Source organism: Carassius carassius, chromosome 40 (genome assembly GCF_963082965.1).
Source record: "Carassius carassius chromosome 40, fCarCar2.1, whole genome shotgun sequence".
NCBI classification, from domain to species: domain Eukaryota; kingdom Metazoa; phylum Chordata; class Actinopteri; order Cypriniformes; family Cyprinidae; genus Carassius; species Carassius carassius.
Window position 1 is genome coordinate 7,243,080 of NC_081794.1, and position 23,552 is coordinate 7,266,631.

The 23,552-nt window shown below is 39.4% G+C and overlaps 1 protein-coding gene and 1 long non-coding RNA gene across 2 annotated transcripts; both read right to left on the bottom strand.

Annotated features, from left to right (window-relative positions):
- Positions 1 to 136: 136 nt before the first annotated feature.
- Positions 137 to 5,789, bottom strand: arg1 (arginase 1). Its single transcript, XM_059531927.1, has 8 exons — positions 5,554 to 5,789; positions 5,335 to 5,407; positions 3,346 to 3,520; positions 3,108 to 3,267; positions 2,269 to 2,363; positions 2,075 to 2,179; positions 1,845 to 1,981; positions 137 to 695 (listed from the first exon to the last, which is right to left on the bottom strand). Exons 1-8 carry the CDS (start codon positions 5,668 to 5,670, stop codon positions 532 to 534), a joined length of 1,026 nt encoding a protein of 341 aa, XP_059387910.1. The 5' UTR covers positions 5,671 to 5,789; the 3' UTR covers positions 137 to 531.
- An 11,139-nt stretch (positions 5,790 to 16,928) lies between these two features.
- Positions 16,929 to 18,023, bottom strand: LOC132121809 (uncharacterized). The gene is made up of 3 exons (XR_009426320.1): positions 17,339 to 18,023; positions 17,128 to 17,232; positions 16,929 to 17,026 (listed from the first exon to the last, which is right to left on the bottom strand). It is a non-coding gene; the product is annotated as an uncharacterized LOC132121809 (long non-coding RNA).
- Between the last annotated feature and the right edge of the window lie 5,529 nt (positions 18,024 to 23,552).

Below are 23,552 nucleotides of genomic sequence, written 5' to 3' on the forward strand. Positions count from 1 at the left end.
GATGTTCTGTGCTAGTCTTGGTTATGAACATATGACGGGGCTTATCCAAAATTGTTTTTTTTTTAATACATAAGCCATACATAACCAACAAAATATCAAACCCTTGTTTTAGTGCATTGATTGATTGACAGCTGAGGAGGTATCGAGTGACTCAGAGAGTGTCAGAGACACAATTTTCAATATAATAGAAAAGTAACTGGAAAAGGTTTATTATAATGTCACACATAACTAGCAAAATATTTTTCAATAAAATTGTGTTATTTCTTGCGTTAAACATGGTTAACCTGGCAACAATGTTTTTTTTAGTTAAAATTATGTTGCCTTTGAAAAAAAACCCAATCATATTTAGATACAGCTTTTTAAATTCTGCATATATACTGTGGTATAATTTGCATATATCTTTGGAATTCACTTATACAGGAATAAAATAAATGGAATTACCATTTTAAATTCAATTTAAATGGCATGATGGCCTAAATAATGATGCCAATAAGTAAGTATAAAAAAATAAAAATAAATAAAACCTGTGATTTAAGGATTTGGAATTTGGTAATCAGGCTCATGAGACCCCTCGCGGACCCGTCCGAAGCAGCCCAGTAACAGATCCACTGCAGCGTTTACTGTTGATTTGATTTCCTCCTCTGTTTTACCCTGCTTTGGGTTCACTTCCACCATGTCTACAGCAGAGAGAAGACCTGGAGGGAAATCAAAAACATACATTCATGTCAACATGCCAAAGAAAGATCAAGAATGTTAATGAAATTGCTCATTTAGCAATAGCTAAGCAGAAAAATGTTGGGGGGTTTCAATGCTGTTTCATGCATTCAGAGTTTACACTGTTAAAGAGTTGGATTCTCATGCTAAACTTGGCCAAAGTAAAAAAAAAAAAAAAAAAAATAGAAAAACGATTTTGGATATATAACAGAGAATTTATGTGCAAAATACACACATGTGGTTTTCTTACAAGTTTAAGAAAGTTTTTTTCAATTGTGGATCTTCATTGACATCATGAAGGGAGGAACTCCTTAAATGGGCATTTCTCCTGGAAGCGCATGCACACATCGACCAGAATGAGAGCAGGAGCGCGCCCATCATTGCACTTCATTCAGCAGCACTGCACGGGGCTCACTCGGGAAGAATGTCTCTAAAAAGGTGTGTTTTTGGTTGTAATGGAAAGATAACCTTGTTCAGCTTCCCGAAGAACCCAGCATTATGTAAACAGCGGATGCAGTTTGTTTTCAGGAGCAGCAATGGAGTTTCACAAGTGTGTTTGTTGACAAACGTTTTTATAAACAAGGCCCAGATCAGCGTTGGATCTGCACATCATTTGATACTTAAAAGATGGAGTGGTCCCAGTTATAAAAGATCCGGAATTCAGAACTGCAGACGGAAAGTGAAACTGCATCAAATTTCTGTGTTTTGTTGGCAATCGGTGCTCAAGTGCTCGTCACTTTTTAACTCCGCCCACACCGCGCCTCCAGGAGCTTTTTTCGGAGAGAATCGTAAAGCTGTAACTTAATTTTATAAATATTATAAAAACAAGACTTTTTGGAGATATAAAAGATGCAGTACTACTCTGTGGGTACTCAAGATTAATATGAGATTGGGTGAAATCGTGCGTGTTAAAACAGAATGTTTTAAACATAGAATGTTATGTATTTATTCATTGACTGGGCTGTTGTTTTGAAACTGACAAAAGGGGGAGCTAAATCATTTGTTCATCAGACAAGTGTGCTTGGATTTTTGTTAATCATTTCAGAAAGGCCAGATAGCTGCCAGTTTGTTAGCTTGGAAGTTTTAGAAATCTCTTACAATTTAGAGATGAGATATCCTCAGGTTCTCACCTGTCTGACAGATGTGTTCAGTGATGTAAATGCCCTCTCTGTAGGTCAGTCCTCCCGCTGCAGGTGTGCCTGTTGCAGGTGAGACCGATGGGTCCAGTGCATCAATGTCAAAACTGAGGTGGATGGGTTTTTTCACCCTGATACAGAAAGAGTAGCAAAGCTTCAATACATATGGACTCTTGAAAATTAGAAATTGGTCATGAAAATTAGAAAATAAGTCACACACTTACTTTGAAAACATGTGATCACACGTCTCCTCCATTACTTTTGCTATTCCAAGCCGATCAACCTCTGTCATGGAGAACGTTTTGATTCCAAGGTGCTTCAGGATATAACTGTGATGATGCAAGTGAGATTTTGGACTTCATAACGAATCATGAAGTGGTGATATGATGCATGAATTTTGTAGAATCTATAGACTTACTGTTCTTCTGGGTCCACATCTCTGAGTCCAATGTAGACAATGTCCTTAGCTGTTACACAAGGCTTTATCCATGAGAAATTTGGAATTATGGGAATCTAACAAAGATTAAACATTTTTAAAGAAAATTTTCAATGTTTTAAATAATAAATGCCATCTCAAATAAACCTAAAGGAGTGGACCCCATTAATTGTAGTATTTCACTTAAATCTCAAACAGGAACAAAACACACTCTGCTACTTAACTGACCAGGAGGCTTAATTTAAAGATAATATAATCTCACTAAAATATTTATTCATCATAAAATAATTACTTCATAATTTTATTCTAGTCTTACATGCTATACAGATAAAAATGTCTGCTAAATGTCTAAATCTAAATATACTGTGTGTATATAACAAATTATTTGTACATACACATACACACACACACACATATACCTATATCTATCTATCTATCTATCTATCTATCTATCTATCTATCTATCTATCTATTTATATATACTGCACAAAAGAATTTTTTTTGTAATTTGTGCATAACAATAAAAGTCACAAAGCAAAACAATCCTAATGGTTTTCTTAAAAAGGACATCAACATATTTTTCAGAGAGTTTTATCAAATTTTCTATGAACTATCCACTAAGTTAGCTGTTAATGTTTATTAGTTATGAGTGAGCTAAAGGCACAGATACTGACAAGTGCACGTCAGCCATGGTCAGGAAGTTAAAGTCGAACATCTCTTCAGGTGTTTTCCGTGATTAGACTGACAGTAACATAATGACTGTGTAACATATTACACAAACTTTAACAAAGGTGCTGAAATGATTAAAGACCATTGTTCACCTTTGAGTGCAGTTCATGGATGAGGTACGACAGCGGTTGTCCGTGAATGTTTCCAGTTGGTGTGGTTAAAGGTGTGTTGATATCTGCATGTGCATCCACCCATAAAACACTCAGCTCATGTCTTGAGGAAGCATGACCAGAGATCGAACCAATCGCCAAGCTGTAAAAAAAAAAGCAAAAATATTGCTGAGAATAGGCTCGAACATCAAACTGAGCAGAACTGGAAGCACACAATGACCTGTGATCTCCTCCCAGCATCACACAAGTGTTGCCATCGCTCTTGATCTTCTGCACAGCTCCTGCGAGCAGCTCATTGGCACGGCCGACTGCTCTCGGAGTCTTCAGTCTGCCAACTGGCTCATCATTGGGAATGTCCTCAAAAGTCAGATTCCCATAATCCTTCACTACACAACCTGGTGAGGGACAAAGGGCTTTCTGTTATCATTTACAAGTGATGAGATTTTGTAGCTTTAACACACAAAAGGAAAAGTGTGCTGGCCATTGTTTTCCATACAATTAATGTGAATGGGTAATCTATCTATCTATCTATCTAGATTTTTTAATCTGATTTTTGGCATCATTACTCCAGTCACATGATCCTTCAGAAATCATTTTAATATTCTGATAAGCTGCTCAAAAAACATTTACTGTCATTATGTTGAAAACAGCTGAGTAGAATGTTTTCAGGTTATTTTGATGAATAGAAAGTTCGGAAGAGCAGCATTTATCTGAAACAGAAATCTTTTGTAACATTATAAATGTCTTTATCATCCCCTTATATATGCACACAGACACTGACTCCAAGCTTTTCAAACGGTATAATGTCTAATAATGTTACAAAAGCTTTTTATTTCATATAAATGCTGATCTTTGGATCATTTGGATCATTCTATTCATCAAAGAATCCTGAAAAACCAGATTCAGCTGTCAAGTCATTCACTGAAAACATAGTATATTGTTTTGATGCACAGAGTGTCAGGTTTGAGTCACCAATTATGTTTCCATTCCCTTTTTAATACAATAACTTATTGGCATTATTGTGTGTTGTGTGAACATACAATGTTGCCTAAGCATTATTACACCAAAAATATAAAGAAAATGAAATATCATATTGCAATAACACAGATGGTATAATTAGAGTAAGGTTATTATTATTACTATTATTATTATTAATTTCATCCATTTCTTCTGAACTGGAAAAGTAGGGCACAGAGTTTGCAAAAGTGTTTCTATCTCACCTCTTTATTCATTATCTCAGAGTGAAGAAGAAAGAATTATATTATTTCAAAGGTAAACTGGTAACTATAAGGCTGGAGACTGAACATTCACTTAAGGAAGTTTCAAAAGTGTGCTATATTGTTACTAAATGAACGCTGTTGAAAGCATCCATCAAATGAGTAAAAATCTTGGAATTAATATTTAAATAAGTCACTCATTTTAGACAGTCTGTCACAGATTTGTTTGAGTTCAAATGTTTGAGCTCAACACGCTTGACTCTTATTCAGTAACAGAACTCGATCCAAAAAATAAGGGGACTAGTGCAACGTCAGTTGGTAAATAAATAAAAACCACACATGGCAGCACTGGTCCTTGCATGGCATCAGTGCCTCTAGCCGTTTGTTTAAAGTTACTCTATAAAACATTTGTGAAACAACAGACAGATCAGATCAGATATAGACACTTTTTTACGAAAATGGCAATGATAAGTAATGATTGCGCAACACCTGACCTGAAAATAAACCTCAGCCGTTGGAGGTATTGTATAATGGCTAGTTGACAAATAACACATTACCATTCTTACGTCAAGATTTAGGTTAAAGTTTAAATGAATTTATATACAGCACAGCCTATATTTTTTACATGCTATAACCATAGTCACAATTTAACCTTTTCATCAATTTTAACAGGCATTTAATCACATTTCGACTTTTTAAAATGCAAACATCCCATGTTGTAATTTTTATAAATGACGTAACACTTTATTTTACAATTTCCTTGTTACAAATACCTACTACAGTAATAGCAAGAAATAATGCATAATTATATGCAACCCTAAACCAGATCCTAATTATAAACCTAACCTAACATTAATGAATATTTTATCCTGTACTTAAATGTATAATTACACAGTGACCCAGATGCATTAAAATAAAGTGTAGTTTAGAAGGAATATACTGTACTCAAACACTGATAAATGCGATGTAAATATCAGGTGTAGCAGTGGTACCTTGCCCTTTAAGTTTCTGCACCAATCCAGCAGCTCGAATGAGGTCTGCTCCTCTCTGCACACCATCTCTCTGCTGCAGTGACAGTCAATAACATGAGCACTGGACAACTACCATACTGCACCGTGCATGGATTTATATACAAACATGTTATTTTTAAAATACTTGTTGTCAGTATTTCAAATAAGAATAGGACGTTTCTTAGGAGGTTTATATCTCACCTGTCCTTTAGAAAAAGGTGCCCCTATTATTCCCACACAGTGATGATGATGGAGGTCTCTTGTGAATATGTGAAAAGCGGCTCGTAATCCGCTGAAGCTCTTCATCACTGTTATCATTTATCCAGCAGCAGTCTGGAATAAGCGGCTCTAAAATCAAAGCAGATTACAGGACGTGTGACGACACGCGCACCGCTGACGGTCATTGGGCTGCTCGCGCTCTTATGTTGTAACCTGGGCTTTCTTTTCGGTTTTGTTCAAGAAAAGTAAATGGGGAAGAACTGATTTTAGTTGACGCCATCGTCTAATTTGCATACGAAATAGTTCATTAACATAAAAAGAGCGTACGAAAATATAAATTTCTTGTAAGGATCAATAAATTATACATATTTATATTATAGGCTAATATGATATTTAATTCGTCTTTAATTCGCCATTTCTTATTCTTTATTATATTTATATTTAGGTATAATTTTTTACATATATATTTTCTGTTTTTATTTTAATTTTATTTTTGTTTAGTTTATTTTTATGTTATTTTAGTACATCGTGTAAAAAATGAAAATGAGAAATGTCTTGGCAACGAGCTGAAATTAAAATAAGTTTTTTTGCTCTTTGCGGATGATGTTGTCGTGTTGGCCTCATCAAGCCAGGACCTTCAGCACTCATTGGGACGGTTTGCAGCCGAGTATGAAACAGCTGGGATGAGAATCAGCACATCCAAATCCGAGGCCATGGTCCTCAGTCGGAAAAGGGTGGCTTGCCCTCTTCAGGTTGGTGGAGAGTTCCTGCCTCAAGTGGAGGAGTTTAAGTATCTTGGGGTCTTGTTCACGAGTGAGGGAAGGATGGAACGGGAGATTGACAGACGGATCGGTGCAGCTTCTGCAGTAATGCGGTCGATGTACCGGTCTGTCGTGGTGAAGAAAGAGCTGAGCCGCAAGGCGAAGCTCTCGATTTACCGGTCAATCTACGTTCCTACTCTCACCTATGGTCATGAGCTTTGGGTCATGATCGAAAGGACAAGATCCCGGATACAGGTGGCCGAAATGAGCTTTCTCCGCAGGGTGGCTGGGCGATCCCTTAGAGATAGGGTGAGAAGCTCAGTCACCCGGGAGGAGCTCAGAGTAGAGCCGCTGCTCCTCCACATCGAGAGGGGTCAGCTGAGGTGGCTCGGGCATCTGTTCCGGATGCCTCCTGGACGCCTTCCCGGGAAGGTGTTCCGGGCGCGTCCCACTGGGAGGAGACCACGGGGAAGACCTAGGACACGCTGGAGAGACTATGTCTCCCGGCTGGCCTGGGAACGCCTCGGTGTCCCCCCAGAAGAGCTGGAGGAAGTGTCTAGGGAGAGGGAAGTCTGGGGTTCTCTGCTTAGACTGCTGCCCCCTCGACCCGGCCCCGGATAAGCGGAAGAAGATGTATGTATGTATGTATATTTCGGTTAAGGTTTATTTCACTTAAAAGTGACAAACTGCATTTTATGGTTTTAGTTAACTGTAATAACCCTATATATATATATACAGTACAGACCAAAAGGACACACCTTCTCATTCAAAGAGTTTTCTTTATTTTCATGACTATGAAAATTGTAGAGTCACACTGAAGGCATCAAGGGCTATTTGACCAAGATGGAGAGTGATGGGGTGCTGCGCCAGATGACCTGGCCTCCACAGTCACCGGACCTGAACCCAATCGAGATGGTTTAGGGGTGAGCTGGGCCGCAGACAGAAGGCAAAAGGGCCAACAAGTGCTAAGCATCTCTCGGGGAACTCCTTCAAGACTGTTGGAAGACCATTTCAGGTGACTACCTCTTGAAGATCATCAAGAGAATGCCAAGAGTGTACAAAGCAGTAATCAAAGCAAAAGGTGGCTACTTTGAAGAACCTAGAATATGACATATTTTCAGTTTTTTCACACATTTTTGTTATGTATATAATTCCATATATAATTCCACATGTGTTAATTCATAGTTTTGATGCCTTCAGTGTGAATCTACAATTTTCATAGTCATGAAAATGTACAAACTGTGTATTCTATCACCCTACACCAACCCTAAACCTAACTCTCACAGGAAACTTTGTGAATTTTTACTTTCTCAAAAAACTAAAAAAAAAAAAAAAACATCATTCAGTATTGTTTATAAGCATTTTGAAAAATGGGGACATGGGTTATGTCCTCATAAGTCACCCTCTCCTTGTAATACCTGTGTCATATCCATGTCATTATACAGAGTTATGTCCCGATATGTCACAAAAACATGCCCACTATTTTATTAGTTCAATTTTAGCAATTAAGTTTGTTCATTACTCTTCAATCTCAACAATCACACTTTTGATACATTGTATAATGACCTCATTTCATGAGTCTTGACTTTCAAGTCAAGTCCCATTTATTTATATAGCACTTTAACAATACACAATTTCAAAACAGCTTTACAAGGATAAAAGGAAAAATTTATTCAATGATGCAAACAGAGAGCAATTTTTCATGTGTAAGATCAGTTATGAAATTACCGTAATTCCTCAAATAAAAACCGGTAGTCAAATAAACGCTGGGCCTCTTACAGTGGCCGGGGGCGTGGTCAACACGGAGAAATAAAGGCCGGTCTTAAATAAAGGGAAAATTTGTGCAGCAGAGCCAGATAACGAACGTACACGCCTGCTGGAGCATTACTTGTTCTCCAGTCAAGAACCGGTTGCATCGGTTTTCGGATCACCAGTACACTGAACTGAGAACCGTTTCTGTCGGACGCGTCCGATTCAAGAACCGAGGAGCTGATGATACTGCGCATCCGTGATTCAGCGTGAAGCAGACTGACACAGAGCGCGTCTGAACCAAACTTATTCTTTTGGGGATTGATTCTGAACTGATTCTGTGCTAATTTATGATCTCTGTCCACTGGAACGCAATCGCTTTTAATTTAAAACTGGTTATTTAAAACAATTACTTATCAAACAGATGGAACTGGAAATAAAGGCCTGCTTCTAATAAAAGCCTGCTTCAAATAAAAGCCTGTTACCTTGCAGTTCAGGTAAATAAAGGCCCCAGCTTTTATTTGAGGAATTACAGTATATAAATTCAGCTGTAAAGCAGATTTGCAATGTCTTCATCCACCTCAGTTCAGTTCTTATCCAATAATGTAAGTACAGTCATTTTAATTTAATAATAATGCTGAAAAAGGAAGTGTGCCAAACTAATCAAGTCAGAGGTGACCGTGACAAGGACAGAAATGAAGGGAAACCATGCTCAATCAGTGGGCCAGTTCTCCTCCAGCCAAACAAGTCAACATGGTTTAGTTCAATTCCAAGCTGCATCACAAGTCATACTGTGGATTGGTCTCATTTAGAACATTCAGGATCTGATGAGGTCTTTACAGGGGGTCGGTCTTTAGGGATTGTCTTGTTGTCATGGTCTGCACTGAAATTCAGGGCTGTTGTGGTCATCAATAGGTGCAGGTCCACTATCTGATCTGGTGCTCAACAGGAAAAAGATCTACCACCTACAGATGATTTTGATATTGTAGGTTTTATCAACTGGACAGAATTTTGAGACTGAAATGTGAAGGACTACAAAACAGTTTGCTAAAGTACTGAGGAGATAAACCATTTAAATATTTGTTAGTAATTAACAGGATTTTAATATGTAGGCAATGCTCAATAGGGTGCCAAAAATGTGTTATCAGAACCGGGCTTATATGGTCATATGTTCTGGTTCTAGTGAGAACTCTAGCTGCTGCATTTAACACTAGCTGGAGTTTGTTTATTAAGCATGCAGGGCAACCACCCAGTAGAGTACAGGTGCTTCTCAATAAATTACAATTTTGAGGAGTTATTTCAGTAACTCAACTAAAATTGTGAAATGTAAATAAATTCAATGCACAAAGACTGAAGTAGTTTAAGTCTTTGGTTATTATAATTGTTATGATATAACACATTTAACAAAAACCCACCAGTTCAATCAACAAATTAGAATACTTCATAAGACAATACATCATAAAAAAATTAGTAAGTTGTTGGCCTTCTGTAAAGTATGTTCATTTACTGTACATGTACTCAATACTTGGTGCCTCTGTTCGGCGTGGCATGGATGTGTTCAGTTTGTGGCACTCCTGAGGTGGTCTGGAAGACCAGGTTTCTTTGACAGTGGCCTTCAGCTCATCTGCTTTGTTTGGTCTCTTGTTTCTCATTTTCCTCTTGACAATAGCCCATAGATTCTCTATGGGGTTCAGGTCTGGTGAGTTTGCTGGCCAGTCAAGCACACCAAAACTATGGTCATTTAACCAACTTTTGGCAGTGTGGGCAGGTGCCAAATCCTGCTGGAAAATGAAATTAGCATCTTCAAAAAGCTAGTCAGCAGCAGGAAGCATGAAGTGCTCAAAGATTTCTTGGTAAACGGGTGCAGCAACTTGGGCTATGAGCTTCACCACCCTTCTTCCAGACTCTATGTCCAAATGAATATGAATAATATTCCAAATGAAATACTAAACTTGCTATCATCTAAAAAAGGACTTTGGACCACTGGGCAACAAACCAGTTCTTCTTCTCCTTAGCCCAGGTAAGATGTCTCTGACGTTGTCTGTGGTACAGGAGTGGCTTAACAAGAGGAATACAACAACTGTAGCCAAATTCCTTGACATTTCTGTGTGTGGTGGCCATTGATGCCTTGACCCCAGCCCCAGTCCATTCCTTGAGAAATTCTCTAAAATTCTTGAATCCAGTTTGCTTGACAATCCTCATAAGGCTGCAGTTCTCTCGGTTGGTTGTGTATCTTTTTCTTCAACACTTTTTTCGTTCCACTCAACTTTCTGTTAACATGCTTGGATACAGCACTCTGTGAACATCCAGCTTATTGGCAATGAATTTTTGTGACTTACACTCCTTGTAAAGGGTGTCAATGATTGTCAGAGACCATTTTGAAGGCTCAGGAAAACTTTGCAGGTGTTTTGAGATGATTACCTGATTGGCATGTCACCATATTCTGATTTGTTGTTAAATGTGAGCCATTCACAATTAAAAGAACCAAAGACTTCTTCAGTCTGTGTGCATTTAATTTATTTAATACACAAGTTTCACAATTTGAGTTAAATTAGCGAAATAAATGAACTTTTCCTTGACATTCTAATTTATTGAGAAGCATATGTACAGTGGGGCTCGAAAGTTTGGGCACCCCTTGCGGAATCTGTGAAAATGTGAGTAATTTTCAAAAAATAAGAGAGATCATACTAAATGCATGTTATTTTTTATTTAGTACTGTCCTGAGTAAGATATTGTACATAAAAGATGTTAACATTTAGTCCACCATACAAAACAATTGCTGAAATTATTAATATAACCACACTCAAAAGTTTGGGAACCCTTGGTTCTTAATACTGTGTGCTGTTACATGATGATCCACGACTGTCTTTCTTTTTTGTGATGGTTGTGCATGAGTCCCTTGTTTGTTCTGAACAGTTAAACTGAGAACTGTTCTTCAGAAAAATCTTTAAGGTCGTGCAGATTCTTCAGTTTTTCAGCATCTTTCCATATTTGAACCCTTTCCAGCAGTGACTGTATGATTTTGAGATACATATTTTCACACTGAGGACATTTGAGGCACTCAAACACAACTATTTAAAAAGATTCAAACATTCACTGATGCTCCAGAAGGAAACACGATGCATTAAGAGCTGGGGGTGAAAACTTTTGGAATTTGAAGATCAAGGTAAATTGTACTTAATTTGTGTACCGGGAAACATACAAGTATCTTCTGTTGCTTACGAAGGGCAGAACTAAATGGGAAAAAAATCATATTTCAACAAAATAAGACAAATTTGGCCATCTTCATGTTCAAAAGTTTTCAACCCCAAAATCTTAATGTATCTTGTTTCCTTCTGGAGCATCAGTGAATGTTTGAATCTTTTTTAATAATTGTCTTGGAGTTCCTCAATTGTCCTTAGTGTGAAAAGATGTATCTCAACATCATAAAGTCACTGCTGGAAAGGGTTCAAATATGCAAAGATGCTGGAAAACTGAAGAATCTGCACAACCTTAAAGATTTTTCTGAAGAACGCTGCTCAGTTTAACTGTTCAGAACAAACAAGGGACTCATGCACAACCATCAGAAAACAGAAAGACAGTCGTGGATCATCAGGTAACAGCACACAGTAATGAGAACCAAGGGTTCCCAAACTTTTGAGTGGGGTTATTTTAATAATTTCAGCATTTTTTTTGTCTTGTGGACTAAATGTTAACATCTTTTATGTACAATATCTTACTCAGGACAGTACTAAATAAAATTAGTATGATTTAGTATGATGTTTAGTATGATCTCTCTTATTTTTTGAAAATTACTCACATTTTCACAGATTCCGCAAGGGGTTCCCAAACTTTCAAGCCCCACTGTATAACAATGCTCTAGCTTTGAAGCCATGAATCTATGAATTAACATTTCTGCATCTGATATTGTGAGTATGTGTTATAATTTAGACATGCATTTAAGATGGAAAAATGCAGTTTACAAATGCTGCTTTCAAATGAAACATTTTTCAGACTCAACATTTTATGATATTCAGATTCCAGGTACATCAGTATGCATTAGAAAATTCAATATAAAACCATTACTTTTTAAAAACAATATACACATTTAAACATCATGTGTTGGTTTTATATAGCCCTACTGTAAAGTATTTGACATCCAGTGATTTTTGGCTTGCAAAATGTGTGGCTTTTTAAATGTACATATACACAGACACAAAGGTAGGACAGGTTGAGCTGTTAGTCAGTGATCAGGTGTGCGTGTAGAACCTGTGGGCAGACACATGTTCCAGCATTTTTAGATCCCGATAAGATGCCAAAGGTATTTCACCCACAGCCTCAAGATGGTGCAACAAAGTTCATTCACAATTCACCTTGACAATGCATGCACAATATGGTTAGATATAGTTACAAAATACAAAACATATAAGAATGAATAAACTCTTCAATTAGTGTGTATGAAGGAGCACTGCTCTCTTTAGACACTGGTTTACATTCATTCATTTAGCAGGTTCTTTTTCTAAATCGACTTACAAATGAGGAATGACCATTTGTCTCTTTTGAATTTAGTGTGAATATGCTGCTACTCTGTATACACACTCAAATGTCACACACACAGATTAAACTTCATAAAATATTTATTAGCAAGCTTTCTTCTCAGGATTTCATCTGTAGCTTGTTACTCAAATTCTTCCAAATTTATTCCGTTTTTAACACATAACTATTTAGACTTCTTGACTAATTGCAATTTTGTAAGTAGGCATTAGCATTGTTCCTATTCAAAAATAAAAAAATATATACAGGTTTTCATCAATGAAATTTGGGCTCTTACTGCTCATCACTTACACAGCTCTATCTCTGTATGTTTATACCTCAAATGTAACATTTGCATACCTTGGGTGAACTGTGTCGTGTCTTGAGAAGTATCTGATAATTGAGAACTTTCCACTGTGAGTCATCTCCCATAGCAATGGCAAACTTGGGAATAAAGGGCCAATAAAGGGTCTCCTCTTAGCATGTTCTCCAACTTTAAACACATTAAAAATAAATTATTAGATGCCACAATGACAAGAAAAACTTTTTATATCATTAATATAACACACAGTTTTGATCCAACAACAGTAAAAAAAAATAGTCAAATGGTGTAAACATATAAGAAAACATAAGTTTATAAACATAAAAAACAAGTTTCCAAACATTTATTTATTTGAAATATGAAAATGTCAACTTTTCTAGGGGATATTTCATTCGACATCATGCCGCTATCTGTGTCATCAATGTTAATAAAACAACAAAAGACAGAGAAAAGGAATCACTGTTCTTGACTGAATAATTTAAAGGGTTAGTTCACCCAAAAATGTATGCCGCTTTCTGCTGTCGGTTTCCTTTTGCGCAGCACTAAAATGAACTGAAACTCTGCGTTTTTCATTCATTGTCATTTATTATTCAAGTAAAAATATATATCTCGCATAGGCCTATTTATTTGCTATTTATAACCTAGCTTTATTGTGTTTTTCTCCGCTCGCAGAAGCGCTGCATGTGACACGTGACATGTGATGTGATATGAAGACCATTTATTCCTCATGTTCTGTTGTTTGTTGCTTTTTGTGCATGTAAAATTAATTCCCGAAATGAAAATTACCGAAATGAACATCCCTTGACCTGGCTATTCTAAGCGTTATCATTACAATGGGTGGGTATTTCTTTTTAACAGACCAAAACTTGTCAAATAAAGCAAACACATCCATAATATAACCAGCTTCACACTAGTGCGAGGCATGAATAAAGGCATCCTGTAGCGATTCCATGCATTTTTGTAAGACAAATATCCATATTTTAAATGTAATAAACTTGCTTTATGTAACTGGTACATGGAAGATGTTTGATGGATGACATGGAACAAAACAAAACGCTGGTCATGGATTTCAAAAACGTCGGAGGATTTCAATATAAGCCAAGAGGAGACTGGTTTTCCTTTGCTAAAGGAAACTTTGCTTCCTTTGGTCCAGTAAACAAACTCGTGAGACTAGCATATCTCAGAGGCGCGCATGCACAATGCATACATCCAACGTCATCTGCTTGAATGCCTTTCGCATACGACAGTCAGCAGAAGTGAGAGAAAAGTGTTTATTGCGGTTGAAATATGGATGTTTTTATAACAAAAGCGCATGGATTTGCTACTGGATCAGCGCACTTTATTTGATGTGTTTTGGACTGTTTAACAGAAACACCCATCGACTGCAACTCTAAAGCTTGGAATAGCCAGGACAGTTTTTAATATAACTCCGATTGGATTTGTCTGAAAGAAAAAAAGTCATATGCACCTAGGATGCCTCAAAGGTGAGTAAATCACAGGCTAATTTTCATTTTTGGGTGAACTAGTGGCTTAAGTAAGAATAAGTGTATATTTAATTAATACAGTGACTGAATTGTTTTAAAGTTTATCTCTTGTTTTAATGGCAGTTTTGACAAGTGATTGTTTAATGCAATACTGTGTTTTAAATTGCACAAAAAGATAAGTTTATTGACTTGTTCAACCCCAAGTTCCTGCATGTTGGTTATACCAGTTTACACCAACTCCGGTCCTTGAAGCACACCTACAGTAGGCATTTTGGTTGTCTCCCTGACCCATTTCAAGTTTTGGCATATCTACTAATGAGATATCTACTAATGAGATATCTACTAATGGAAGTCGTGGCCTAATGGTTAGAGAGTCGGCCTCGCAATCGAAGGGTTGTGAGTTTGAATCTCGAGCCGGCAGGAATTGTGGGTGGGGGGAGTGCATGTAAAGTTCTCTCTCCGCCTACAATACCACGACTCCCCGGGCGCCGCAGCATAAATGGCTGCCCACTGCTCCGGGTGTGTGTTCACAGTGTGTGTGTGTGTGTGTGTGTTCACGGTGTGTGTGCACTTTGGATGGGTTAAATGCAGAGCATGAATTCTGAGTATGGGTCGCCATACTTGGCTGAATGTCACGTCACTTTATAAATCATGTGTGTTTGATTAGGAAAACATCCAATATGTGTGCTTTTGGTGTGCCTCCAGGAACAGGGTTGAGAAACATTTGGTCACACTGCCCTGACCTCTATTTTCTTATTGCCAAGGAAAACTACTCTTTAGTAAGAAAATATATGTTTAAGAATTTCTTTTAACATTTAATGATCTCAGGAAAGCGGCACCATCGAGATGTTTTTTTTTTTTTACTTTAAATGCTCAATCCGAATTAAAAAAATATGTTAACAGATTATCCCATAACTTTGCTTATGTAATAATTTACTGCACATGAATAACATGATTGGGGAATAGACTGCAGTTCTTGACACATGTGCCATACTGACCTGATCCACCAGGGGGCCTAGGAGTGCATCAGCCCTCTCCTTACTGAGGAAGCGCTGTGTATCATAGAGGAAGATTTCATGGAGGCAGTCCAAAACATGCTGCAGTAGCAGGCTGCTCTTTGTCACAGTGTCTTCATCATCATCATCAGAATCCTCTTCCTCCTCCTCATCATCTGAATCAAAGAAGGGTTTTTCTATGGGCAGAATAGGTATAAGTTAAATTACATCCGTCAAAAAACAAAGAAAAATTACTGGAATATTCTAGTGTTTTATCTCTAAAACACAAAACGTTCTAATCCACATATTTTAGCATGAGCCGGTCATGTTAATGTTGGCAAAGTTTAACAGTGAGGCATTGCAGGTGTATTCAGAACTTCATGCAAACATATTGATATGTGCAGACTACCTGTGTGGGAAATGTTGAGCTGACGCAGCAATTCCGAGATGGGTTTGACCAGCTGTCCAGCAAACAACACAAGCAGTCCTTTGAGTCTGTTGGCTACTGTCTGCCAGTCTGTAGAACGTCAGCAGGCGGTTTTTAGAAGCACAATCCAAAATTGTATAAGTATCATGATTTTAATTGTTTAGGCATGCTTTTTGATTTCCATTAAATTAAAACGTCCTGCCAACTGATTCATTAAGAAGCAATACATTTGTATCATTCTGGATGTAAAGATATAACATCAGTTAACTTACCAGTCTGCTGTTGGTTTGATGCGATGAAGAAGTGAAATCAAACAGGAAACAGGCTCCTCCGCATCCATAAGGTCCATGTGAAGCTGTCAGGAAACCGTAACATTGGTTTAACATTTAAATTGTACCAAAATTAGGACTGTAATTCGAAGTTTGCATCACCAAAATGGATTACATTCATGACATTGTTGTTTTACCTGCAAAGCTTTAAGGGCAGACAGCACAATCTCTGGCACATCATCCTTTATTCGCTCCAGCAATGCATCTTTCAAAAATGCCTCATCAAAGCCATTCTGCTCCATACAAATATACGGTCAGATGGACAACCAGCATCATTAATGAGGGGCTCTCGGATGAAAAGGGGAAAATAATAAGCTAACATTTAAAGGAGAACACAAAAGATACACACATGTTTTGAGGTGAGGATATCCTTTAGGTAGTCTACAGCCATATTTCTCACAGAAGGTAGTGGATGATTCAGGCTGAGCATCAAAGAGGTGTCTGAATCTGGAAGGATCTTCATATAAGAACAACATTATAAAGTCTTGTTTTGGAGGTTGATAGATGTGAATGGTAATTAATACAACTACAAAAACCCAAATAAAATAAATACTTCAATTACATTAGCACATTTAAACAGGCAACTGATGTACCACACATCTGTGCCAGTTTAATATGTTCATATACATCAGGTTCTGATTATTATGTCAGAATTTATTTTGTGATAAAGGTTAGCTGACCGTACAATATTGTAGATTATTTGTCACCTTTAAAACAACGACTAGTTGTTTAAAGCAATAAAAGACCTTATAGACCTACTTGATACTTTCCACAGCTTTAGTTAGAGAGATGAACTGATGAAGCATGTTTTTTTCATGGTCAGACGACACATTTTTGAGATGATTTTTCAATGCTACATCCAGTGCACAGGGATACCTATGAGTAAAAAACACTTAAAGATAAAACAAAATGTAAAAAACACAAAAAACACTTGAAATAACATTTTAAGAGCTATACTATAGCACTAATGTGCTTACCTGGATTCAAACTGGCGTACAGTAGATTGAATTTTCTGATTAAGAGCTGAAATCCTATCTGAGGGAAGCTCAATGCTGCAGGAAACATACTCCTAAAGAAGTAGCCTGCTCAAAATAATTATTTTAGAAGATTCAAAATCTAACCCATGATCAGATCATCATACATAATGTCTAGGATAAAGAGAGATTCACTCATATAAACCACACTTACTTGGCTGCAGTGTTCTCCAAGTTGCTGGAGAGTTGAAGGTCCTGAAACACGGAGTGTAATGGACCAGCACTGTCTGACAAACTTTCATCCTGCTGCTCATCTACATGCACACAATAAATAAAGCAATTAACCATGTGATAACAGCAATTTTACCACGATTACCACTGTGTTATTAGGCATGAATGATTTCAGCATTAAAGAGTTACATAAGAGTCAGATTAGAAATTTTTTGTTGATTACAACTATTTTCAATGTTTAGAGAAGTGACATTTAAACTTAGACCTGGAACACAGTACATGACAAACACCTACCAGTATCTTTTCAAATCCTTTTGTATTCTATCTGTTTTCTTTTTATTTATTATACAGTTAACAAAAGCAAAAAAGGCCTTTAACACTAGCTTGCTCTATTCTTTTTCTATTCTTTCCATTTTCATTTTATTATATAATTTTATAAAAACCTTTATTGAAATGGATTCTCAAACGAAATAAAATGTATAGCAGGACCTGGTTTTGTTCATTTGTAATTGATTGGATTGTTGTGATTAAATGTAACAAGGCCACATATTCTTTTTTCAAAAACAATGAACACAGATAAATCATCTGTAATAAACCGAATTTAAATTTTCACAAATAGACACTAACCATCCTGGGTCATCACAGAATGAATAAGATGGGGCAGCAGATAACGCAGAAGGGGACTTTTGTCATGGACTGTTGCTAATGGAGAGTGGACACAGAAAATTGCAGAAAATTTGAGAGAAAACATACTAAACAAGACGTTGGGGAACACTTCTTATATGATTACGGGAAGGAAAAATCAGAAACTTATTTAGGTTTACTTGGGCACAGTCATTGACTATGTTTACATGAAGAGCAAAAGTCTTATATTAAATGGAATCTTGGCAACATTTTTTAGTCATGTAAACTAAAGCCCGATCGATATATCGGTTTGCCAATATTATCGGCCGATATGAGCCTGTCGCCGAAATATCAGTATTGGCGAATATGCTGACGATATTTTTTTATTTATTTTTTACAGAACATACAATGCAGATAAAATGCTTGAAATGGTGTAATTACTTAGTAATTACCACTCCATTGTTTGCTACTGCCGACCTGGATGAAACGCTTTAAAGCTTAAGTCTATGAAAAAAAACACTGAAACTTTGAACAGCCATATCTCCGTAACGGTGCTGTGAATCCACACCTAATTCAGGGGATTCCTTCAGCTCGACGAACCCTCTTGAACGCAAATCGAGTGTATGTGTAGAGGCCCTCTTTTGAATGAGATCATCCCTGCATCAATAGTCCCCAGTGGTTCGGGGGTTATGGGTGGTTAAATTCGCAGTCTGGCGCTGACTAATCTAGCAATCCTGGGGGGCTACTGATACACTTAGGGTGGCTTCTTTAGCTAAAGGTATCCCCTGAATTTTGTAGAGATTCACCGGCGCGTTTGCAAGATAGTGATACCAGTCCAAATTTTCACATCAGTAAGGAGGTCTCTTGTCCAGGCAGCATTCAAGCGCTGTTTCATTCGACCGCAAGTGCCCTGCAAAGTGGACTTCACATGAAAATCCATCATGATTCCAGTTTCAAGGGAATGCACACATTACATTCAAAGGCCATTAGAAGTGCATGAGACATTGAATTTATATTGTATTTATTTACAGAGGTATATTATGTTACACTTCTCAAGAAAGTTTGGTCTGTGGGTGAGGGCAAAGGAGCACAAATCCGTGAATGAATGTTCTGAAGGGGAAAAAAAAAACTTAAATGAAATAAAGTTGAATGGAACTGAATTAAAGTTATAAACTTAAAAAAATAAACCTCAACTTAACTGCTTAGTGCACTGATGTCAGCCTCATTTTGGATAATAAAGTTTATTTTTAAATTGTTAAATGCCCTGCCTCCATTTCATATCTCTGTCAAGTCATTATAAGTGTTTGATCAACACATTTGAGTGATTATCTGTCGATATATATCAATATCTTTTTTTACTCTCTAATATCAGCCCCAACATAAACATATTTGTCGGGCTCTAATGTAAACACCATATTTGATTGCTATATTCTGTATAAGACAATATTCTGTTTCCACAAATTTAAATTTTCACCCCTAGAATAAGCCTGTTTTAATTTGTTGCATTCAAACCCCTCATTCAGAACAGAGTGTCTGAACTTTGCCATTTAGTGGAAGTTTTGTCAGGCATTTTTGAATTTGAGAAGGATAATTAAATTTAAAATGTGGAAAGTAGCAATAAAAATAACAAATGAGCATAAAGTATGGCAACATCTTCAATCTGCTGAGAAACAACTGGGAAAGGAAAAACATTTATAGAAAAGCATGCCTACAAATGTATACATCAATATTCTGATGCCTGTATGCATAAACATCATATTCAGAATAAGGCTGCAACCTGAATATAAAACTTAATTGGAATTTGATGTTCTGAGGATCTAAGTTAAATTTATGCACAATCAAGAATAATTGTATAAATAAATGTAATAACACACACACTGTGAACACACACCCGGAGCAGTGGGCAGCCATTTATGCTGCCGCACCCTGGGGAGCAGTTGGGGGTTCGGTGCCTTGCTCAACGGCACCTAAGTCATGGTATTGCTGGCCCAGGACTAGAACCCACAACCCTAGGGTTAGGAGTCATACTCTCTAACCACTAGGTCACGACTTCCCATTTATAAACTTAACCACATCTGCACTATGTCACTGAATTATTGTCTTACCAGTTATACAAACGGAAGCAGTTTGGCAAGAATAGAGTTAGTTATCTTCTCCAATACAACAAGCGCAGAAACAATGGTGGATGCATAGAAAGAGAAAATCACATGCAGCTGCGGACAGTTCGAATCCCGGACAAACCCAGAGTATGCCTAAAAAAAGATTCAATAAAGTATTAGAAGCATTACTGGATTGACAGACTTTAACCTGCACAAAACCAGAGTGTTTTACCTTTACTGAATCTGTGACCAAAGAACAAACGAAATTCATGAAGCCTAAATCTTTATTGCAGTGTGGGAGCAGAGTTCTGCGGGCAAGGGGAACACCAGGTTTCTATAGATAAAGCACAGTACAGTTTGAAGAGTCCCAAATTAAGCTATGGCTTTCTAAACCATAAAAATATGACAGAATTAGAAACATTATGGCTAACCTGAAGTCCATGCAACCAGTGCCAATTGTGGGTTGGATCTTCAATCACTAGAAGTTGGATCACTCGTACAAATACTTTAGTCTCATGATATGGGAGAACAAAAGCAATCAGGCTGTCTTGGTTGTACAGATGAATGTGGAATCTGTAATCCAATTTGTATCCGTGAATACTGTTTCCACGCTACAATATATAAGGTGTATGAGTTTATCACAATCTAAAACTATAGTCTGAAAACTGAAATAGTGAATTTCAGACACATAGATGATCTGAGACAACAGCAAATCTATTTAAGATTATGTGGCGGGGGAAGCGTGGTTTAGCGAAGTCTGCAACGGGAGAGCGAATGAAGAGACGAGCGGTGGTAAGTGGTTCAGGTGAGAGACAAGTAACAGCTGGATCTCGTAGCAGTGATTGGCGTGGGGAACCGGGAATTTGCGGACATTGTAACATCGCTCGCGGGCCTGCATCAGGAACATCACAAGGCCCTGCTGGATCTGCGAGCCGACCATGACCATCGCTTCCAGGCCATGATGCAGGTCCAACAGGAGGACCGCGAGCTGTTCCGGAGCTTGCTGGCCCAAGAGGGTCGGATGGGTGTGGCCTCCCCCAGCGCCGGCCCCGCCCCCCACATGCCGCTCGTGAAAATGGGGCCCACAGATGACCCAGAGGCATTCCTGGACCTATTTGAGAGGACGGCTGAGGCGGCTGAGCCCCTACCCCGAAATCTGTCCCTCTCCCTAGGTCCCATTGGGTGGGCCCAGCACGAGGCCCTGCGCGCGGAATGGCCGCACCCCAACGAGGGGGGACTGAGGAGCCCTCTGCTGCTTCCCCACGCCAATTCCCTGACCCACTTCCGGCCACTAGGGCAGGGGGGAGGCCTGGGCCGGCCTGCTGGCGTTGCGGGGATCCGGGCCACTTTGTGGATAGGTGCCCGGTCATGGAGGTGGGGTCACTGGTCCGGATTCCGGACGACCCGCAGGCCGCCCCCGATCAAGCCGGGCTGTACCAAATACCCGTGAGTATTAAGGGGGGTACCTATCAGGCTTTGGTGGATTCAGGTTGTAACCAGACCTCCATCTATCAAAGCCTGATACAATCCGGGGCATTGGATACGGGCGCATGGTTAAGGTGAGGTGTGTGCACGGGGATATAGTGGAATACCCCGTAAAGGCCATAGCCATTAAATTTAGGGGCCAAAAGCATAATGTGGGGGTGGCCGTTAGTTCGCGTCTCCCGCATCCGCTAATCTTGGGGACTAATTGGCCAGCGTTTCAGCAATTATTGGGGTGTTTAACAGTGGATGCCGTCGGGGGGGAAGAACCGGCCGGGGGGCGGGGCGAGCGCTCAGGTGGGAGAATCTGTACCAGGACCTAGCGGGGTGGTCTCAGGGGATCCGAGCGGCGTGGCGAGGCTAAACCTTTCCAGTCGCGATGACTTTTCCCTGGAACAATCCCAAGACGAGACACTCAAACATGTGTTCGAGCAGGTCCGTTCTATCGATGGGCAGGTCCTCCACCCTGAGCGCCCGCAAGCCCATCCGTATTTTGCCATTATCAAGGATCGGTTGTATCGAGTGACCCGCGACGCTCAGACAAAAGTAGACACAACCCAATTATTAGTACCTCGGAGTACCTCACTGTAATCCTATGGCGGGACACTTGGGAGTAACGGCAACACTGAATCGACTAACGACCTGATTCTTTTGGCCGGGCATTCACGAGAACGTGCGCATCTTGTCGGGAATGTCAGTTGGTAAACCCACCGGCCACCCCAAAGCCCCATTGCGCCCTATTCCCCTAGTGCAGGTCCCCTTCGAGCGAATTGGTATGGACCTCATCGGGCCGTTAGAACGATCGGCACGGGGACATCGCTTCGCGTTGGTCTAAGTGGATTACGCGTCACGATATCCTGAGGCAGTGGCGCTCCTCAACATCTCGGCAAAGAGTGTGGCGGACGCCCTGTTTCGTTTAATCTCCCGCATGGGAATCCCGAAGGAGATTCTCACGGATCAGGGCACCGCGTTTATGTCACGCACGTTAAACGAATTGTACAGATTGTTGGGCATTAAAGCGGTGCGTACCAGCGTCTATCACCCACAAACGGATGGCCTGGTCGAACGGTTTAATCGCACATTGAAAACCATGATCCGGAAGTTCGTAAAGGAAGACGCGAAAAATTGGGACCGGTGGCTAGAACCCCTCTTATTTGCTGTGCGCGAGGTCCCCCAAGCCTCCATGGGGTTTTCCCCCTTCGAGCTTCTTTACGGACGTCAGCCCCGAGGGGTGTTAGACATCCTGAAAGAAACTTGGGAGGACGGACGCTCGGATAGCAAGAATGAAATTCAATATGTCCTGGACCTGCAAGCAAAACTCCATACACTGGGGAGGCTCTCTATGGAGAAATTGCTTCAGGCCCAGGACAGACAAAGCCAGCTGTATAACCGGGGGACTAAGCTGCGAGAATTTGCACCGGGAGATAAAGTGCTCGTGTTACTGCCAACCTCTAGCTCCAAATTACTAGCCAAGTGGCAAGGACCCTTTGAGGTCACACGGCGGATAGGAGATCTCAATTATGTGGTAGTACGTACAGATAGAGGCGACTCACGGCAAATCTACCACCTCAACCTCCTTAAAAAATGGAGCGGGGAGGAGTCAGTGCTGCTAGCGACAGCAGTGAGTGGGGAGGAGGATCTCGGGCCAGTGGCGGTTACTAAAGAGAAATCCCTCGCACTGGCCCTAGGGGGAGATCACCTCTCACCCTCGCAGCTCACTGACATTGCGCGTTTGCAGGTGGAATTTGCGGACGTGTTTTCACCCCTACCTGGTCGTACTGACCTGATTCAGCACCACATTGAAACAGAGCCGGGTGTCGTGGTTCGCAGCCGGCCATATAGGTTGCCTGAACACAAGAAAAAAGTAGTTCAGACTGAATTAGAGGCCATGCTGGGGATGGAAGTAATCGAGGAGTCACACGGTGATTGGGCGAGCCCGATAGTTTTGGTACCTAAAACGGACGGCTCTGTGCGGTTTTGTGTAGACTATCG